The 15,384-nt window shown below is 46.3% G+C and overlaps 1 protein-coding gene across 2 annotated transcripts in view; it reads right to left on the bottom strand.

Moving 5' to 3' along the window:
- Positions 1-2,512: 2,512 nt before the first annotated feature.
- GAB2 (GRB2 associated binding protein 2) overlaps positions 2,513-15,384 on the bottom strand; it is a 127,668-nt gene continuing 114,796 nt past the window's right edge. Inside the window, exons 8-10 of one of the 2 annotated variants that reach the window (XM_062567395.1) lie at positions 13,779-13,881; positions 12,751-12,876; positions 2,513-9,854 (exon numbers count right to left, since the gene is read on the bottom strand). In XM_062567395.1, coding sequence (XP_062423379.1) covers positions 9,711-9,854; positions 12,751-12,876; positions 13,779-13,881 — 373 coding nt within the window. In that variant the 3' untranslated portion in view covers positions 2,513-9,710. The remainder of the gene's footprint in view (positions 9,855-12,750; positions 12,877-13,778; positions 13,882-15,384) is intronic. The other variant, XR_009957337.1, reaches the window with a different exon arrangement.

Genomic DNA, 15,384 nt, shown 5'->3' with positions numbered 1-15,384 from the left:
GGCTCTGTTCATTTCCTATAATTCTTAGCATTGGATTTCCCTTTTGGACTGAGCCCTGAGCCTGTGTTTTCGCAGTATTGTCTACAGTTGCTCTAGGATATTTTTTCCCAAATAATTACTACATATATAGATAGATATAAAAAAAGATATGAATGACTAATTTACTAAATATTTAATATACATTACTATTAGCATTAATATTCATACACTTCATTAATAATACTACCATTATTAATATCAGTAATAATATCAATATACTATAACATTAGCAATACTATATACTATATAAGTATAATATATAGAGAATATGCAATTAGTATTGCATTATTGTAATATAAGAATATAACTATATATTTTATATAAATGTAAACTACACACTGAGCTATTGCATTTTAGTGTCTCAGACTTGAGTAAGGACAGGGTAATGCTCTGATGCTTCCTAAGTGGCTGGAAGTCCAGACTTCTAATTTCTTCTAATCTTGGTTTTGAACCCAAACCAGAATTGCATGTTAAGCAGGGTGGAACTGTACCCCACTTCCTGACCACTGATGGCCTCGTATGAAAAAAGACTGCCTTTTTCCACTTTGTTTGTGTTATCAGTAGCCAATATATTTTTTTTGAGCTGGCTTGAAATCCCTTTGTTACAGAATTGTTTTGAATTTTGGCAAGGAAGGTGACCTGTGAAATATAGATGTACGTGGCAACGGCCAGTCCTACACTGCTTTCCGCATTTGTTGCACAGAGGGTACAACCCAGACATTACTTCTGCGATCAGCACTTGTATTAATTGCAGATTTCTCATACTATTACTTTGATGCTTCTTACATCCCCTTGTGCTTTTGTTTGGGTTAAATTAGGCCCAGCTGGTTACACTGGCATCATCCGCAACAGGGAATCAAACATACCTGGGACAATTTGCTCGCACTGGGGCTGGCTGGTGTGAAGCATCTCGTGTCCATATTGTGAAGCCTCTAAAACAGTGCGGTAGCGTCCACCTTGCCTGTTTAATGAGCCCTGCCAGCTCCCAGTGGGACCCAGATCCACAGTTAACAAATGTGGAGAAACCCCTCCTTTGAGATGAAAGCCAGTTTCAAAAACTTTGGAAAAAAAGTCTTTAAAAAGCCAGTCTGCAAAGATGTTAGGGTTGGGCTTGGTGTCTCATGCTGCCCCTGTTCGATCCCAGACATGACGCTGGGAGTTACCCTGAGGTGCCAAGGGCTGAGGCTGTGGAGGACAAAACCTGGGCTCGCCGCCCCTTCCTCGTGTCGGGCGAACAGCGACATCTACACCCCAGGTCTTTTTGCTTGCAATAGCTGACATTCCCACAGCAGTTTCTTTCCTCTGTTGTGCTCAGGGTGCCAAGAGATATTCCTGGTTTCTTGGAGACCTCCAGCACCCCCAAAAATGTCACCAAGATGCCACTTGCTGCATGCCTTAACAGTTGTAATTACGTATGGAGCAGGGGGGTGCAAAGTGCCCATCTCTTAGGAGGGGGAGGCATTTGGCAGCACTGAAATCTGGATTTACTGGGGAGCTAGGCAATGCGGCAGGAGGAAGGCTCAGACTGAAGGGTCTGAAACACCCTTGGTGCTAGCTGGTGTAGTGAGAACTGCCTGGAGCCTGCAATGGGCTCTGTAGGTTCCTGCACTGTTTCTGAGCTGCGAGTACACGTGCAAGAGAATTATATTGCGGCAACATGCCCGGATTGCATGTGGTGGCATTGGCAAATGTTGTCACCAGCTCATCCTTGCCTCACCCTTCTTGATGGAAGGAGCTGGCCAGGTTAGAAGAACAGTCTACCTGGTGTCTGTGACCAATGTATCTTCATCCACACAGCAGGATTTGTTCTGAGGTCATTTAACGAGGGATGGATAGACTGAAGAGAAAAGTACACACAAAAAGAGATTCAAGATGTCCAAAGACTGGATAAGCAAAGCTTGTGACCGTGTGCTAATGTGACCAGTCAAAATAGAGAGTGAAGAAAAGGGCCCTGATACAGCAGTCCTTGGCAAGGCTTACACCAGTGAGTGTGTCAAGGCTCAGCCCCTGTCTTCACAGCCTTTCGGTTCCTGGTGAGGTCCTAGGAAGGTCTGAACCAGCAAATAAACCCAAGCCGGGGCATAGGGCTGGGCACGGGAAGTGCTGCCGTGGTCCCTGCATGGCTTTGGCGTGGGCCAACTCCTTCAGATGATGCCTGGGCAGGGAGTCAGGACCAGGCACACGTAAAGGCCCTGCTGAGCCCCACTGCCACTTGCCCTTGGGGTCAGCAAACAGTTCCTGGTCTATTTAATTTACTAGCCTAGACAGAGCCAGTGTTTCTAAAAAACTACCCCAAACCTTGCAGTATCTGCTCTGGCCTCGCTGCCCAGGCAGGGCACCTGGAGCTGAAGGAGGGGAGATACTTGGTGATGCAAAGGAAGGTGCTCTGAACATTTTAAAGGTGCCAGGTAGCCCCACTGACCTGGAAATTAATACCCCTCCCCCCCCACAAATCAATCTTTGGAGTCAGCAGTGAGAGAGGTCTTTTTTATTATTATTCTTTTATTTTTCCCGTTGCTTTTCCACTGCATATACAGTACTTAAAAACGAGATCACCTTCACGTCAGGCAGGTACCATGTTTATTAACAGCAAAAAAAGTATTATCTAAGTTTCACTCAAGATCAATTTACAGGATAAATAATTGTTTCAAATTACTTAAAAAAACAACAAAACCCCAAAGAATAAATTAATAACTTAAGTGATTAGCTGTCCACAGTGATTTGAAAACTTAATTACCTTTCAAACAGTGACACCACAAGAAGACACATACTGTACAGTTTGCCACAGATTACTCTTGTCCTTCCTTCTACAAATAAAAAAAAATTAAAAATACTCCTGTTTAAGAACAGTCATAGGCTTCAAAACACACAAAATATCACTGCAAATAGGCTGCCAGCACGCTGGCTTCAAAGCCAGGGCTCCGACTCTCCTTGCAGCAGTTGAAGAAACAAACAGATAAAGCTACCCTAATTCAGATGGGGTCGTTCCCACACTGTGATCACTGAAGTCAACAGGGATTGGTGGACTTCACCGAGGGCTGGGTTGAGCGGGATGTCCTACTCCAAAGGTTTGGTCCTAACTCACTGGCAGACTCCCCATGGAGCCTATGGTCCTACTCCCTTTGCCTGCATGGGGCAGGCTTCGACCACAACGTTAGAAGCGCTCTTAAAAGAGACGTTGTATTTTGAGGGGTGATATGGCAGCAGAATGTCAAAACTGTGCAAAAATCTTTTTCCCCCCACCTTCTTCAAGAGAAAATGCTTCCCCATAGCAATTAAGGATGAGGGTCTTAATGAGTTGTGTAGAACAGGAAATTTCATGTCCTGTGTGGTGCTAGACTAGGCATTGCTAGGTGACAATGTTGCAGGGTGTCATGCTGCCCTGCAGACTCAATTGTGTGCAGGCTCAAATGAGCTCTTTTCATCATTAGATGATGACCAATTAAGCCTCAGAACACATCTATGAGATGAGGAATCAAGTAATAAAAATCTTCATTTTTCAAACAGGAGAGAAAGTGGGGTACCAAGAGCTTAAACATACCCTTTCCCTTCTGAAGATATAGTATGGTGTCACCCAAAGTACTACAATAAAAACAATGGTTTCTTATCTCCTGGTCTTGGGGGCAGACTTCTCACATGTAGTCAACCCACTGATGTAGAAATACACCCGTCATATCTTAGGAATAGCCATACAGAAAATTAAGGACCCTCTGATGGGAAGCAAGTCCGCAGTGAAGCTCTTTTAGCTCAAGAGATGGAGCCATATAGACCAGTTTCTGGTCCACAGGTTGCTGGTTGGTGTTGAAATTTGGACTTGGTGCATGCCAGCACAAGCTGGCTGTAGGTCAGCAGGGCAAGAACTACATCTCATACACCTTGCTACATATCAAATTTTCTCAAGAGAAGCCACTGAAGTAGCAGCCCTATTAGTAAGTAATACATCTCTAGGAGTTGTGAACAAGGAGATAAAATCTTGACTACACAGATAAGAAATAAAGAACGAGCTGACAGAGGGATGTCCTCAAGTCCAAGAAAGAAATCATTACCGAAAGGTGTAGATCTCTAACTGCGTGAACCTCATTAGCAGTCAGGAGATCAATGTGTGAATGAGACGAGGTTAGCACTTTCTGGGCAGTAATGCACTCTGCTCTTCCCTGGGGAGCTCTGCAAGAAAACACTGAGGCTTGGCATAAGGTCCCTCAAAGTCCCTGAATTGCTCAGGTGTTCACACAGCAGTGACAGCTCTCTGATGGCCAAATGTTTCCTTTGGCCCCATACCCCAGCGGGGGATAGAGTTAGCTTGTGCTCTTTGCCCTTCCCGTTACGAATGGGGCCTCTCCCTAGGCACACCACCATGGCACTGGGCTTGTCCCTACAATGTGATGCGAAGTGCAGCTCTTAAATGGAATGGCAACATCACAAGCTAGGAAAATACTGAAACCTCTCCCAGGTCCAAGGGATTGTCCCGGGGGGGGTGGGGGGGGGATTAGGCCATTTTGCTGGCAGCATGTTTAGCCTTAGTTATGTGAGTTGTGCATTGCCATTTGGCTTCATAGCTGGAGAAGAGGCCCTGGCCCTGATTAGAATGCTAATATGACACTAGGAGTTCCTCAGGAGGTCCCTAGTCCGACCTCCTGCTTTAATAGGATCAGTGATGGAATCTGACACCATTGCTCAGCGCTTGTTCCAGCTGAGTCTTGCAAGCCTCCTAGGGTGGAGAGGCACAGCCTCTCTGGGCATCCTGTGCTTGTCACACTGCTGCGTGCCAAGCAGCCCAAGAGAGATGTAGGGGAGGGCACCCTCTCCCAGATCTTGCATGCAGAGTGGGGCTCAGCCCTTGCCCCCTTAGCATTGATCTGACCACGCTCTTTGCCTGGGCTTTAGGTCCCCAACACTTCTCTCTGAGGGCTTCTGCTGCACAGCTGCATGCTGGGGCGCATGTCCTGGGGCTCCTCAACAGGAGAGGAGTGCCACGGCCTTGGGTGCAGGGCTATCCAATCCAGGCGAGTCAGGCAGGGCCACCAGAAGCTGCATCACCCTGGGTAAAGCCTAAGAGCGCATGGAGCACTCCCCTTGAGTTAGCACATGACCTTTAGTGATCAGAAGCTCCTCTCCACAACCCACAAACATTCTGTTTAAATCTGACTTGTAAGTCCTGCCAAGGATGGATTGTGCAAAGACCCAGACTCAAACCTCACTGGCAAACATCTCCTCTTTATCTCCTCCCAGTCTCATGCTCCCTCTTCAGTGGCTAGTGGCCCTGTATCCTAAATCCATCCTGATTAGCCCTCTGCAACCCCAAGCCTTAGTCACTTTTTGGTGCTGGCTCCCGATTTGTCTCTGTCTGTCCAACACTCAGCTTTGCCCCTGCACAGTCCGCTCACGCACATTCTTTCTCCTACTTCAGACTAAGCCTAAGTCTGGCATCCATTTATAGCAGGAAATTTATTTCCCATCAAGCACTAGAGTGGCAATTCTGAGCAAATTGGTTACAAGGCAGCTCATAGACATTTGAAGAGCCAGAATAGCTGGGAGCAATAGTCAGTCGCTCACAAAAAGGGACACACACTTCTGGAAACATGCTGCCTCTAAAAGCACCAGCTTTGAAAGAGGGGAAAGCTTTGTGCCTTGGTCCTGACACTTCGAAAAAGTAAATGCAAAGGTCAGCATGCTTGTCAAACACTCAACCTCTGTCTGTGAACACACACACAAATACATACACATCCCTTTACTTAAACGGGACTGTCCAGCTGAAGAACAGGCTTTGACGTATGGACTCAAGGCAGACCTTTTGCTTGCAATGCAGATGACTCATTTGCAATGTTCTCAGCTTCTTAAAATACCTATTTCTAACAAAAGAGACAGTCTTACTCGAGCATCTAAGTATAGAGTGGATGCGATGAACTTAATGCCTTCAGGACAAAGTTCTTGGCAGTCCGTGTAATTAAACCAGCAGCTTTTCAATACGGTTTAATGCTAAATACTTCACAAACATTAATCATTGGGGACTGGTGTAATCAGCTCAGCAACCGGCAGAAATGACTATTTCTACTGCAGCCATTGATTACTTGACTGCTTTTGGGCTTGGGAAGGGCTGGCAGAGTTATGTCTATAGGGATGAGGCAGTGCAATGCACAGGGTGCATGGTGTAGGAGCCACATGCTTGGTGCTTGGCAGCAAAAAACAGAGGAGAAGGTCTGTTTTTGACCAATGTGAAGGGGAAAATATAGACCTCACTGCAACTAGTGGTTGCAAAGTAGTTATTTTAGGGATCCTTTGGCTTGCTAAATGTGAAGGGCCAGTTATCGGGGATGCGCATGAAAGCAATCCTGCCATTTGGAGAGTTTAATATGGAAATCATCAGAAGTTTTCAGCCAGGGAAAAGAGATATCCCACGCCTTGTATGTGACAGCTTCTGTCCTATGAACAAATGGGGACACAGAGGAAAAAGACTAGTTCCTCCAGTAATAGGAAGGGCTCTCTTGTTCTCGTTTACCCCCTTGGATTGGATCTGGGAGTGCACTGCATGCACCCGATCCCACAACTGAAGGACATCGGCTCAACAGACAGCATCCCACTTGTTATTTTGTCCATCGAGTCGCTGTATCATCAGAAATAAACATTGCTTCCCCCTTCCTTCCCTGCTTTTAGGATACAGCAGACAAATATTATTCAGCAGTTCCAGAGCTCCTCTCCTTTCAACCTTGTTCGTGCAAAGGGGAAATGAATTTCTGATCGCGCCTCAAATTACTGGATACGTGCGTGAGGCAGCGAGTCACATGGGCAGAGAAAAAGGCTCAGTTTGAGCACAAGTTATCATCCGATTACTCCAGGTTTTAGGTCTGGCTTAGCACATTTTTGCCTGGAGCTGGACTCAGTTTACTCTCTAGAGTAATTGCGTTGTTTTACCAAGAGAGGCCCAAATAGCAGCATTGGGTGCTACCCCTTAAATTACTTCTGTAATCCACACCAGCGGTGGCTGCATTTCGGTGTGACATGAGGTGAGTAAATACATGTACTAATACAGGGCAGCGAGCATGCGTTGCAACCCCTCTCCCCAATCTGATCTTCCTTTGGGAAGGGTCATCATAATACTTTGGAAGATTAAATAGGAAAACTGGCTTCCTGCTGAAGTCAAATTTGCATTTCAGCAGGGATGGTGCTTTTGTTGGCGGTGTTGCATTGCCCAGTGCCCTCAGTTAGGTGAACGTAAAGCAGGCCGGTGGGCTCAGCTTCTCCTTCTGCTTATTCTCCCCTTTTCTCAGGCACCCATGTGATGCCAAGACCAGACGGTCTGTCCATGTCCTTTTAATGAGCTCACAGAATTTCATGAGATGCTTCGCGGTGACTTCAGTGGGCTCTGAACTGGGCCCAATGTTTAGTCTCCCCTGAGATGTGATGATGAAAGAGGTTATAGTAATACAAAGTACTGTACTCTCTTCATTGTATTACTTCACTGTGTAAGCGTGCAAGCCCTCAATGTGAGGCAAAGGCCCTTGCAGGCTGTAACACACTCCCCGACCTTCAGAAAGCATATGGCTGTGCTAAATCTTTCCCACTTTTTTTTTTTCCCAGATGACTCTTATTTTTATCATGAGCATTAAGATATTTGCTTTATTATTCCTGTAAAAGGCCAACATTGCAATGTGCTAAAAGATCATCCAGAGCTTTTTCACTAATATCCTCCCCTTTCACAGTAAGGGAGAAGATCTAAACTGGAAATCTGAGAATTAGTTTGCAAGGCAGCATCCAGCTCTAAAGGGATTGGCGTCCTAGGCCCATGTGGGTCATATCTGGCTCTTTCCAAACTCAGGCCAAGATTAAAAGACATGTTAAAGCCTAAGTATCAATAATGAACATTAATGTTTGTTTTTCTTGGTGGTGTTGGAGAAACTTCCAGCCAGTGGCATTGGGAGGGGTTCAGCTTGAAGAAAAAATAGCTGGTCCAAGCTATTTAATAAATATTATTACCTAATCTTACTAGTGTCTCTTGTCTGGCTCTCAGTTCGTGGTCAGCCTGTTTATCCGTGTCCACGCTCACAGTCTGGCAATCACGGTGCTACATGACAATCATTAGTCCTTCCTGTTTTTATGAGATCATGAATTATTATCTCTGCAAATACTATCTCTGCCTCTTCCCTCTTGACTCTCTGAGCCCAGCAGCTGCTCAGGGAGTAATCCCAAAGCCTGGATATGTCAAGCAAGCTGGGAGGGGGAACAGCAGGCTCCTGTCATTAGTTGGAGTCCAGGGTTGTCAACAGCAAGCCGCCTAGCTGTGTCGAAGAAACAACAGAATAGTTGCAATTAAAGATGGGGAGAAAACACCTAGTTCAGCCCTTTGCACCCAGCACAAACCACTCCTAGCACAACATCAAAGCTTACATGAAAACACCCAAATGCCCGCTCTGCCTCGACTCTCCTGTACAGCCTCTTCCCAAGCCTAAGGCTTCACCACAGTTCGACATCTCAGTTACTTTGCTCCGTTCCTCCAAGAAACACCCCGTTGGTCCCTTTTCCCAAGTCTGACCTCTCCAGCACAGCATCTGCCTTTTCCGTGTCCTCACATACAGCCTCACACCCCCTTCCTCTTGATCATCCTCATGCCAGTCACAATACACAAGAGCCTCCAGAGCCTCTTCCTGCTCCTAGTAGTCAACCGCAGAGCTTCTCATGATGGCGACAGATGAAGGACTCTCCCTCTATGGGCTTCTCTTGTTGCCATGAAGGGCAAAATTTGATTCTTAGGGCCAGATTCACGGGTACTTGGCTTCAAACAGACAATGGTCAGAATTTAAATTCTGCAGTCAAAAGCTAATCTCTCCAATCCACTGTCTTTGAGAGACCTTGGAAAGCATCAGTGGAAGAAGAAGACACTCCAACAAAGCTGGCTGCTTCATGTGTGCATGCATGTGTGCGTGAGCATGTGTTGATGTGCTTGTGCATGTATGGTGAAGCATGAGTTCTGGACTTCAGAGCCAGCTCAGCTGGTGGGTTTGGATACTCTTCGGGCTCCTAACTGTTAAGAATCACAACCATAAACATGGGGGCTGTCCCACCAGGAGAAAAAATAGCTCACAGACATTTTGAACACATCATTATTTACAAGAAATGTGACAAGGAAAGTAAAGACATATGGGAATGGTCCTTGCTCAGTTTTGGGATGCGGTAGGAGGGGCGAGAGAAGAAGGTGACCATATGGAGGGGTCATGGGAATCTGAGCTACGGAACTGATGTCCTACGAGAGATGCTGCCAAACCCGCATGGCACAGTTTGAGGGTACAGTTTGTAAGAAGACGGGGAGAGATGCTGCAGCGTTCGCACATACAAGGTGGCTTTAATAGCTATAAGCAAAAGTTGTGCAGGGCAAAACCTGATATTGCTAAGTTAAAGTTCCTGGATAGTGAAACCAGCAGCTAAAGCACAAACCTAGCCACCGAACGTAGTTGGTCTTTATCACTGGCAAACAGTATCTGCCAAGTCTTCCCCTGAAATTAAGTTTCATTGTGTCTTAAAGGAAAAAATAATGAAGACCCCCTCCCCTCTGCAGACAACAGTCTTAGAAACTAGCCCAAGCAGCGCTGGCAACCCCAGATGGGGTTCCCGTGCCTCAGCCCGGGAAAACTGCTTGGACATTTGCCTGTCTAGATGCCCATCCTGGGCCGCTGCTGGCACTACTGCTTCGTGCTCTTAGCGGGCTCTGAGGACTGCCGCACGTCAGTCCACTCCTGCATGGTGCTCTGCAGGGCCTGTGTCTTCTCCTTGTCCACTTGCACGTAATCAACCTTCTCGTCCGAGGCGACCGATGAGGTGGAGGGCTGTGGGCAGGAGAAACACAGCCACAGACTCATCATTCATTCAGCTCCCTCTCTTCCCTGATGGTCACCCTGGGCCTCTGTCGCCTTCCCCACAGCCTTATCATGGATACAGCAAGGATACTTGCAGCTCCCATGCTTTCTTGAAGAATCAAGAGCTCTCCACCACCCTCTCTTGTTCTCAAAGTGTCGCAGATAAAAGATTTTACCCTGCTCTATGTCTCCTGTGTATGAGACTGGGGTGCAATGGAATGACAAAAGCTGTACCTGGTTTCTACCTGCTGAACTAACTCTGAAACTTGAATACTTGGTTGCAATCATGCTTTCTAACTGCTGATACTGCAGGACAGGATTGAGAATCAAATCTGGCTCATTTTCTTACAAGCAAAGATCTTGTAGATGCACAAAAAAGTCCCAACTCCATCCATCTTAGCGCTGTTGACAAACTTACAGCACTACCTTATTTTTGTCCCCAAAACAACAGATACACCTGCTGGTTCACTCAGGAGACCTGCTGGATAATGAGATTTCTTTTTTTTTCTTTTTTTTTCTTTTTTTTTCTTCTTTTTTTTTTTCGCTGTAGTTTCTTGAGCCTGGAACTTTCTCTTTCTCTACAAGTATTTCAGAGGACACCCATCAGCTGCAACTGGACCCAACTGACATTTTTTAATAGGCTAAAGAGAACTGGCTAAAAGGCAGAGCTCAGAGGATTGTCATCAGTGGCATGGAGTCTAGTTGGAGGCCTGTGGCTAGTGGTGTCCCCCAGGGCTCAGAACTGGGTCCCATCCTGTTCAACTTCTTCAACAATGACCTGGATGAGGGGACAGAGTGCCTCCTCAGCAAGTCTGCTGATGATGCCAAGCTGGGAGGAGTGGCTGACACACCCGAGGGCTGTGCTGCCATTCAGAGAGACCTGGACAGGCTGGAGAGCTGGGCAGAGAGGAACCTCCTGAGGTTCAACAAGGGCAAGTGCAGAGTCCTGCACCTAGGGAGAAATAACCCCGGGCACCAGCCCAAGCTGGGGTCTGCCCTTGTGGAGAGCAGCTCTGCAGAGAAGGACCTGGGAGTGCTGGTGGATGACAAGTTGACCATGAGCCAGCAATGTGCCCTTGTGGCCAAGAAGGCCAATGGTCTCCTGGGGTGCATTAGGAAGACTGTTGCCAGCAGGTTGAGGGAGGTGATCCTGCCCCTCTGCTCAGCCCTGGGGAGGCCTCATCTCCAGTACTGTGTCCAGTTCTGGGCTCCCCAGGACAACAGACACATGGAGCTACTGGAGAGAGTCCAGTGGAGGGCTATGAAGGTGATCAGAGGGCTGGAGCACCTGCCCTCTGAGGAACGGCTGCGAGAGCTGGGCCTGTTCAGCGTGGGGAAGAGAAGACCTACGAGCGTCTTCTCAATGTGTACAAGTACCTGAAGGGAGGGTGTCAAGGGGACGGGGACAAACTCTTTTCAGTTGTCCCGTGTGACAGGACAAGAGGCAATGGGCAGAAATTGAAGCACAGGAAGTTCTTCCTGACTGTGAGGGGGAATTTCTTCCCTGTGAGAGTGACGGAGCCCTGGACCAGGTTGCCCAGAGAGGTTGTGGAGTCTCCTTCTCTGGAGATCTTCAAGGCCCGCCTGGATGCAACCCTGTCTAACATGCTGTAGGTGCCCCTGCTTGAGCAGGGAGGTTGGACTAGATGGTCTCCAGAGGTCCCTTCCAACCTTACTGATTCTATGATTCTATGATCTTTCCAGGGAAGGTTATTATTTAAATTGGTAATACCTGCAGAAATACTGCTGGGCAGAAAGAAACTACTGTCAAATAATGAAAGAGTCTAACCAGTGGGGCAGTTTGCCTAGGGAACAAGGTGATGTTTGAAAAAGTTGAGGCCAGATCGCAGATGGGTCCCCTGAAGGTTTAAAAAAATGCCTTGTCCTTGTGCCATCCCATTGCTCAAGAGCTCGTTGTTTGTGCACACATCAGGCAGTCACTCTTCTTCCCCGCTGTATGCTCAGGGTTGCACCTGGCAGGACCTGTATCGGGTCCCCCCATCCCACTCCTCCACCCTGGATGTCTTCTTCATCTTAACATGTGGTCTTGCTGGGGAGGTTGTGACATCTCCATTGTCTAAGACTTTTAAGTCCTGTCTGTCATCTAAGGAGAGATGGTTTGCCTTGGACATGGAGACGCCTTAAGGTCCTTTCTTGCTTTGTTTTTTACGATTTGCTTTATGGCCATATTTCCTCCATTTTGAACCTAATGAAAAGTCACTAACAACTGGGTCTGTAGGAGGATTCCCTTCCATCTTTCTGCACCGTATTTGGAAGATGCATCTCATTCCTGACCCACCCGTTCCCAACAGCTCTTTCTCACAGGGTAATGTCTTGATCAGGTCAACAGAATCTGACTTTTAAATGGGAATTTCATTTTTGGAAAGCAATTGGCACCCTTTAAAAACAGCTGATCTGTAGGAGATAGATGCTCAATATTGTCTAAATGAGTGCCTTAAAGTAGCTCACATGGAGAACCCAGGCCAGGGTTTTGAAGACTGATGTTCTGAAGCTCTAGCAAAGAAAAATTCTTCTTGTAAAATGCTCCTTGGTGTGCCCTCTGATAGCTTTTGAATAAGGCCTGACACAAAATCTACAATCTATAGCTTAATTTCTGTGTCCATTAGTACCCCTGAAACATCCATGCTTTTGGTTACATCTCCAGCAAGGCTGACAGACATACAACAAAGACATCCTGACTAGAATAAATACAGCAGATCCTCACATAAAATTCATGCCTCAGAGGTTACCATGCCACTTGCTAACTCTGCCCAGGGCTCTGACCCATGCTGTTGTCTATTTGGATAAAAATGTCTAAAAAAAATCCCACATTACTTTTAATCAGAAGTTTAGAAATCCCCCATACCTTTCTGTGTGGTCCTGGCGAGCTTGGCTGGAAGTCTAGAGCCAGATAATCCACACTCCCTGAACTCTTTTTAGGTGCTGGGCTGTTGGTGCCACTAGGAACAGGAGAAGCAGAAATGGGGTTTTGCTAATGCAGGAAAGAGACAGGAGAGATAATGAGCATTAAAATGGGAAAGAGAAAAAAAGGAATTAACAGAAATCTGGCAAAGAAATGCCTTGGTTCCACTTCCACCAGAAGTCCCAGCCTGGACCTGTTTTTACTTACCACTTTGCTACCAGGTCCTCTCTGGGCCTGGGGTTTGCTGGACTGGGACTCAATAGGGTTGTGCGTGCCCGATATTAACAAATCGTATAAGTGCACACTATTAACTTGATTCATTGGTGCAGTCCTGTTGCTTTTTTTGCTGATTTTATTCGCATGCCTAACATCTGATGGGTAGGCTTACGCATTTCCCTGGAACCACACCTTAGTGGGGCCGGGCTGGCGTTGGGATCCTCACTAATCACGACTGTGCTACACAGCCCGCAGATTTCCTCAGCCCCGTTGGTTACACAACCTTAAAACTATGCTTCAAGTCAGCAGATTTGTCGAAAGAGACAAAATCCCCCTCCCTGTAACCAGTGCTGCTCCCTGCTGCTGCTCCGATAGCCCCTGCCCCGGACATAAACATGATGTCAGCAGCTCGGGGGAAAAAAGAAAAAAAAATCTACTTAAATCATGAAAATACATTGAGACAATCCAAATATGTTTTTATCACCTCTTCACTCCTGGCAAAGCAGGTGGTCCACGTTCCTGCTCTCATCTAGGGTCAAAACCCCAACGGGAGGTGTCATTTTAGGAACAAAAGCCACCGCTCTGCGTAAGGATGTGTGTAAGGACGTACGCTACATTCCTCACTGTGCTATCTGAGCAAGTTCAGTGCTTCCATAGTCGGGAGCTAGGAATGTTTTTGCAGCACTGGGGAACATACACATCCTGCCAGGACTATATGTATCTTCGCTGCGGGGGCCTCTGAGGAAGAGGCTTACCATTGCCACGTAATTCTCCTCGCTGTCTCCTGAGTCAGTGCTGGTGATGCTCTGCGAGGAGACAGGGCGGCAGTATTGCAAAGAGCCGGAGTTGAAAGTCTGACTGTAAAGAGAAGCATGAATACGTTAAATAACGTTATTTGCAGGTGTCATTTGCCCATTGCTGAGGAGGGATGAGAGAGGACAGCACTGGATGTCTCCAAACATCACTGCTCAGATCTAGGTCCTCAATCTTATTGAAGAAAAGCTGGTGGCAAAGACTGTCTCTCCAGCCCAGCCTTCCCTCTGTTCAGAGAACCACTGGGTTTGGTCTTCTAAGTTTTTTTCTGTCTAAGGTTTTTTAATAACTCCTTGCTTGCTATGTATCCTTTACTCTCCTGCTATCAGATACATAAATCCAGGCTCCATAAACTCTTTTATCTCACAGGAAATATTTAATTCTGTAGGATATAGAGACAGCCTCTGTGGAGCTACACAGCAGACTTCTCACCTCCATCCTAATCACAGCTCCAGGCTTTGTTTACTGTGCAGTAGCCTATCTGTTTTTTTTTTGTTTTTTTTTTTTTCTTTTTTGGTGGGAAAACAAAACCTCCAAGGCGTCATCTTGTTCTCAATTGGTCAAATCTAATTATATAGACTAACATAATGTAATCAGTGTCTGGTATTAAAGCTTGTGTCTTAAAAAGCTATTCGTTGCCTTGCAGTAAAGGCAGGGTCATATGATTAGCTGATAAAGAAAAAAATCCATTAGCTTCTACATGGTCAGACATCTTGTCAATCAAACCCTACTCTCTCTTTCCTGATGCAGTGATTTCAGCACACAGCCCGCATGCCCTGCAGTTGGTCTCCACACAATTCAATTTATTAGAAGAGTCATAACAGCCAAGTCTTGCTTTTTCCTTTTATTGGACAACATCAGACTATGAATTAGCAGCAGAACTGGAATTGTGTGAATCCTGTTATTTTTGGCGGAGAGACTTTGGTATGAAGTGCTTTGGTTTCATTTTGCAGACTTCCTCCAGGCTAAGCTTTGCTTTCAAGGCAATCAAAACAGAAATCAGTGAAATTCTGTGAGTGCATAAACTCTACATTTCTAGATTAAAGCATTTTTTTTGCAAGAGGTGGTTGTGAAATTGCACACTGTGTCCTCAGTTCAGCTGAGCTGGGGGTCACTCAGATGTGTCACGAGTCTCTGCAGACCACAGATCCTGTGTCAAAGCCAGAAATCTGCAGGTGGTGTCAAACCCCAGAAATAGGAAATGTCTTCAAATGATCTTAATTAGCTGCTCTGCCACTTGCTGGGCTTTCATGTGGAATCCTAACCTAAATTAACTTATCATGCTGCCACCAGCTGTGGTATGGGGAATACGACTCCAGCTCTTACTATGCTTGACAGAGCTTGTGAGGAGCCCAAGACAGGAACCCTTCTGCTTTGACAACATCTGACCCAAATCCAAAGCCTGACAATGATCTGGCCAAGAAAATTACCATGGTGTGGCAGAATATTCTAAGAAAGTATTGCAATATGAACGCTCAGTTCTTATACTCTTCCCAGATAGCTCCTACTGGTCACTGATGGAGACAAGATCTTGGACAAGCTGGACTT

The sequence above is a fragment of the Rhea pennata genome, chromosome 1 (genome assembly GCF_028389875.1).
Source record: "Rhea pennata isolate bPtePen1 chromosome 1, bPtePen1.pri, whole genome shotgun sequence".
Taxonomy (NCBI): Eukaryota; Metazoa; Chordata; class Aves; order Rheiformes; family Rheidae; genus Rhea; species Rhea pennata.
Note: the sequence above shows the minus strand (reverse complement) of the source record. Positions and strands in the feature narration are given on the sequence as shown.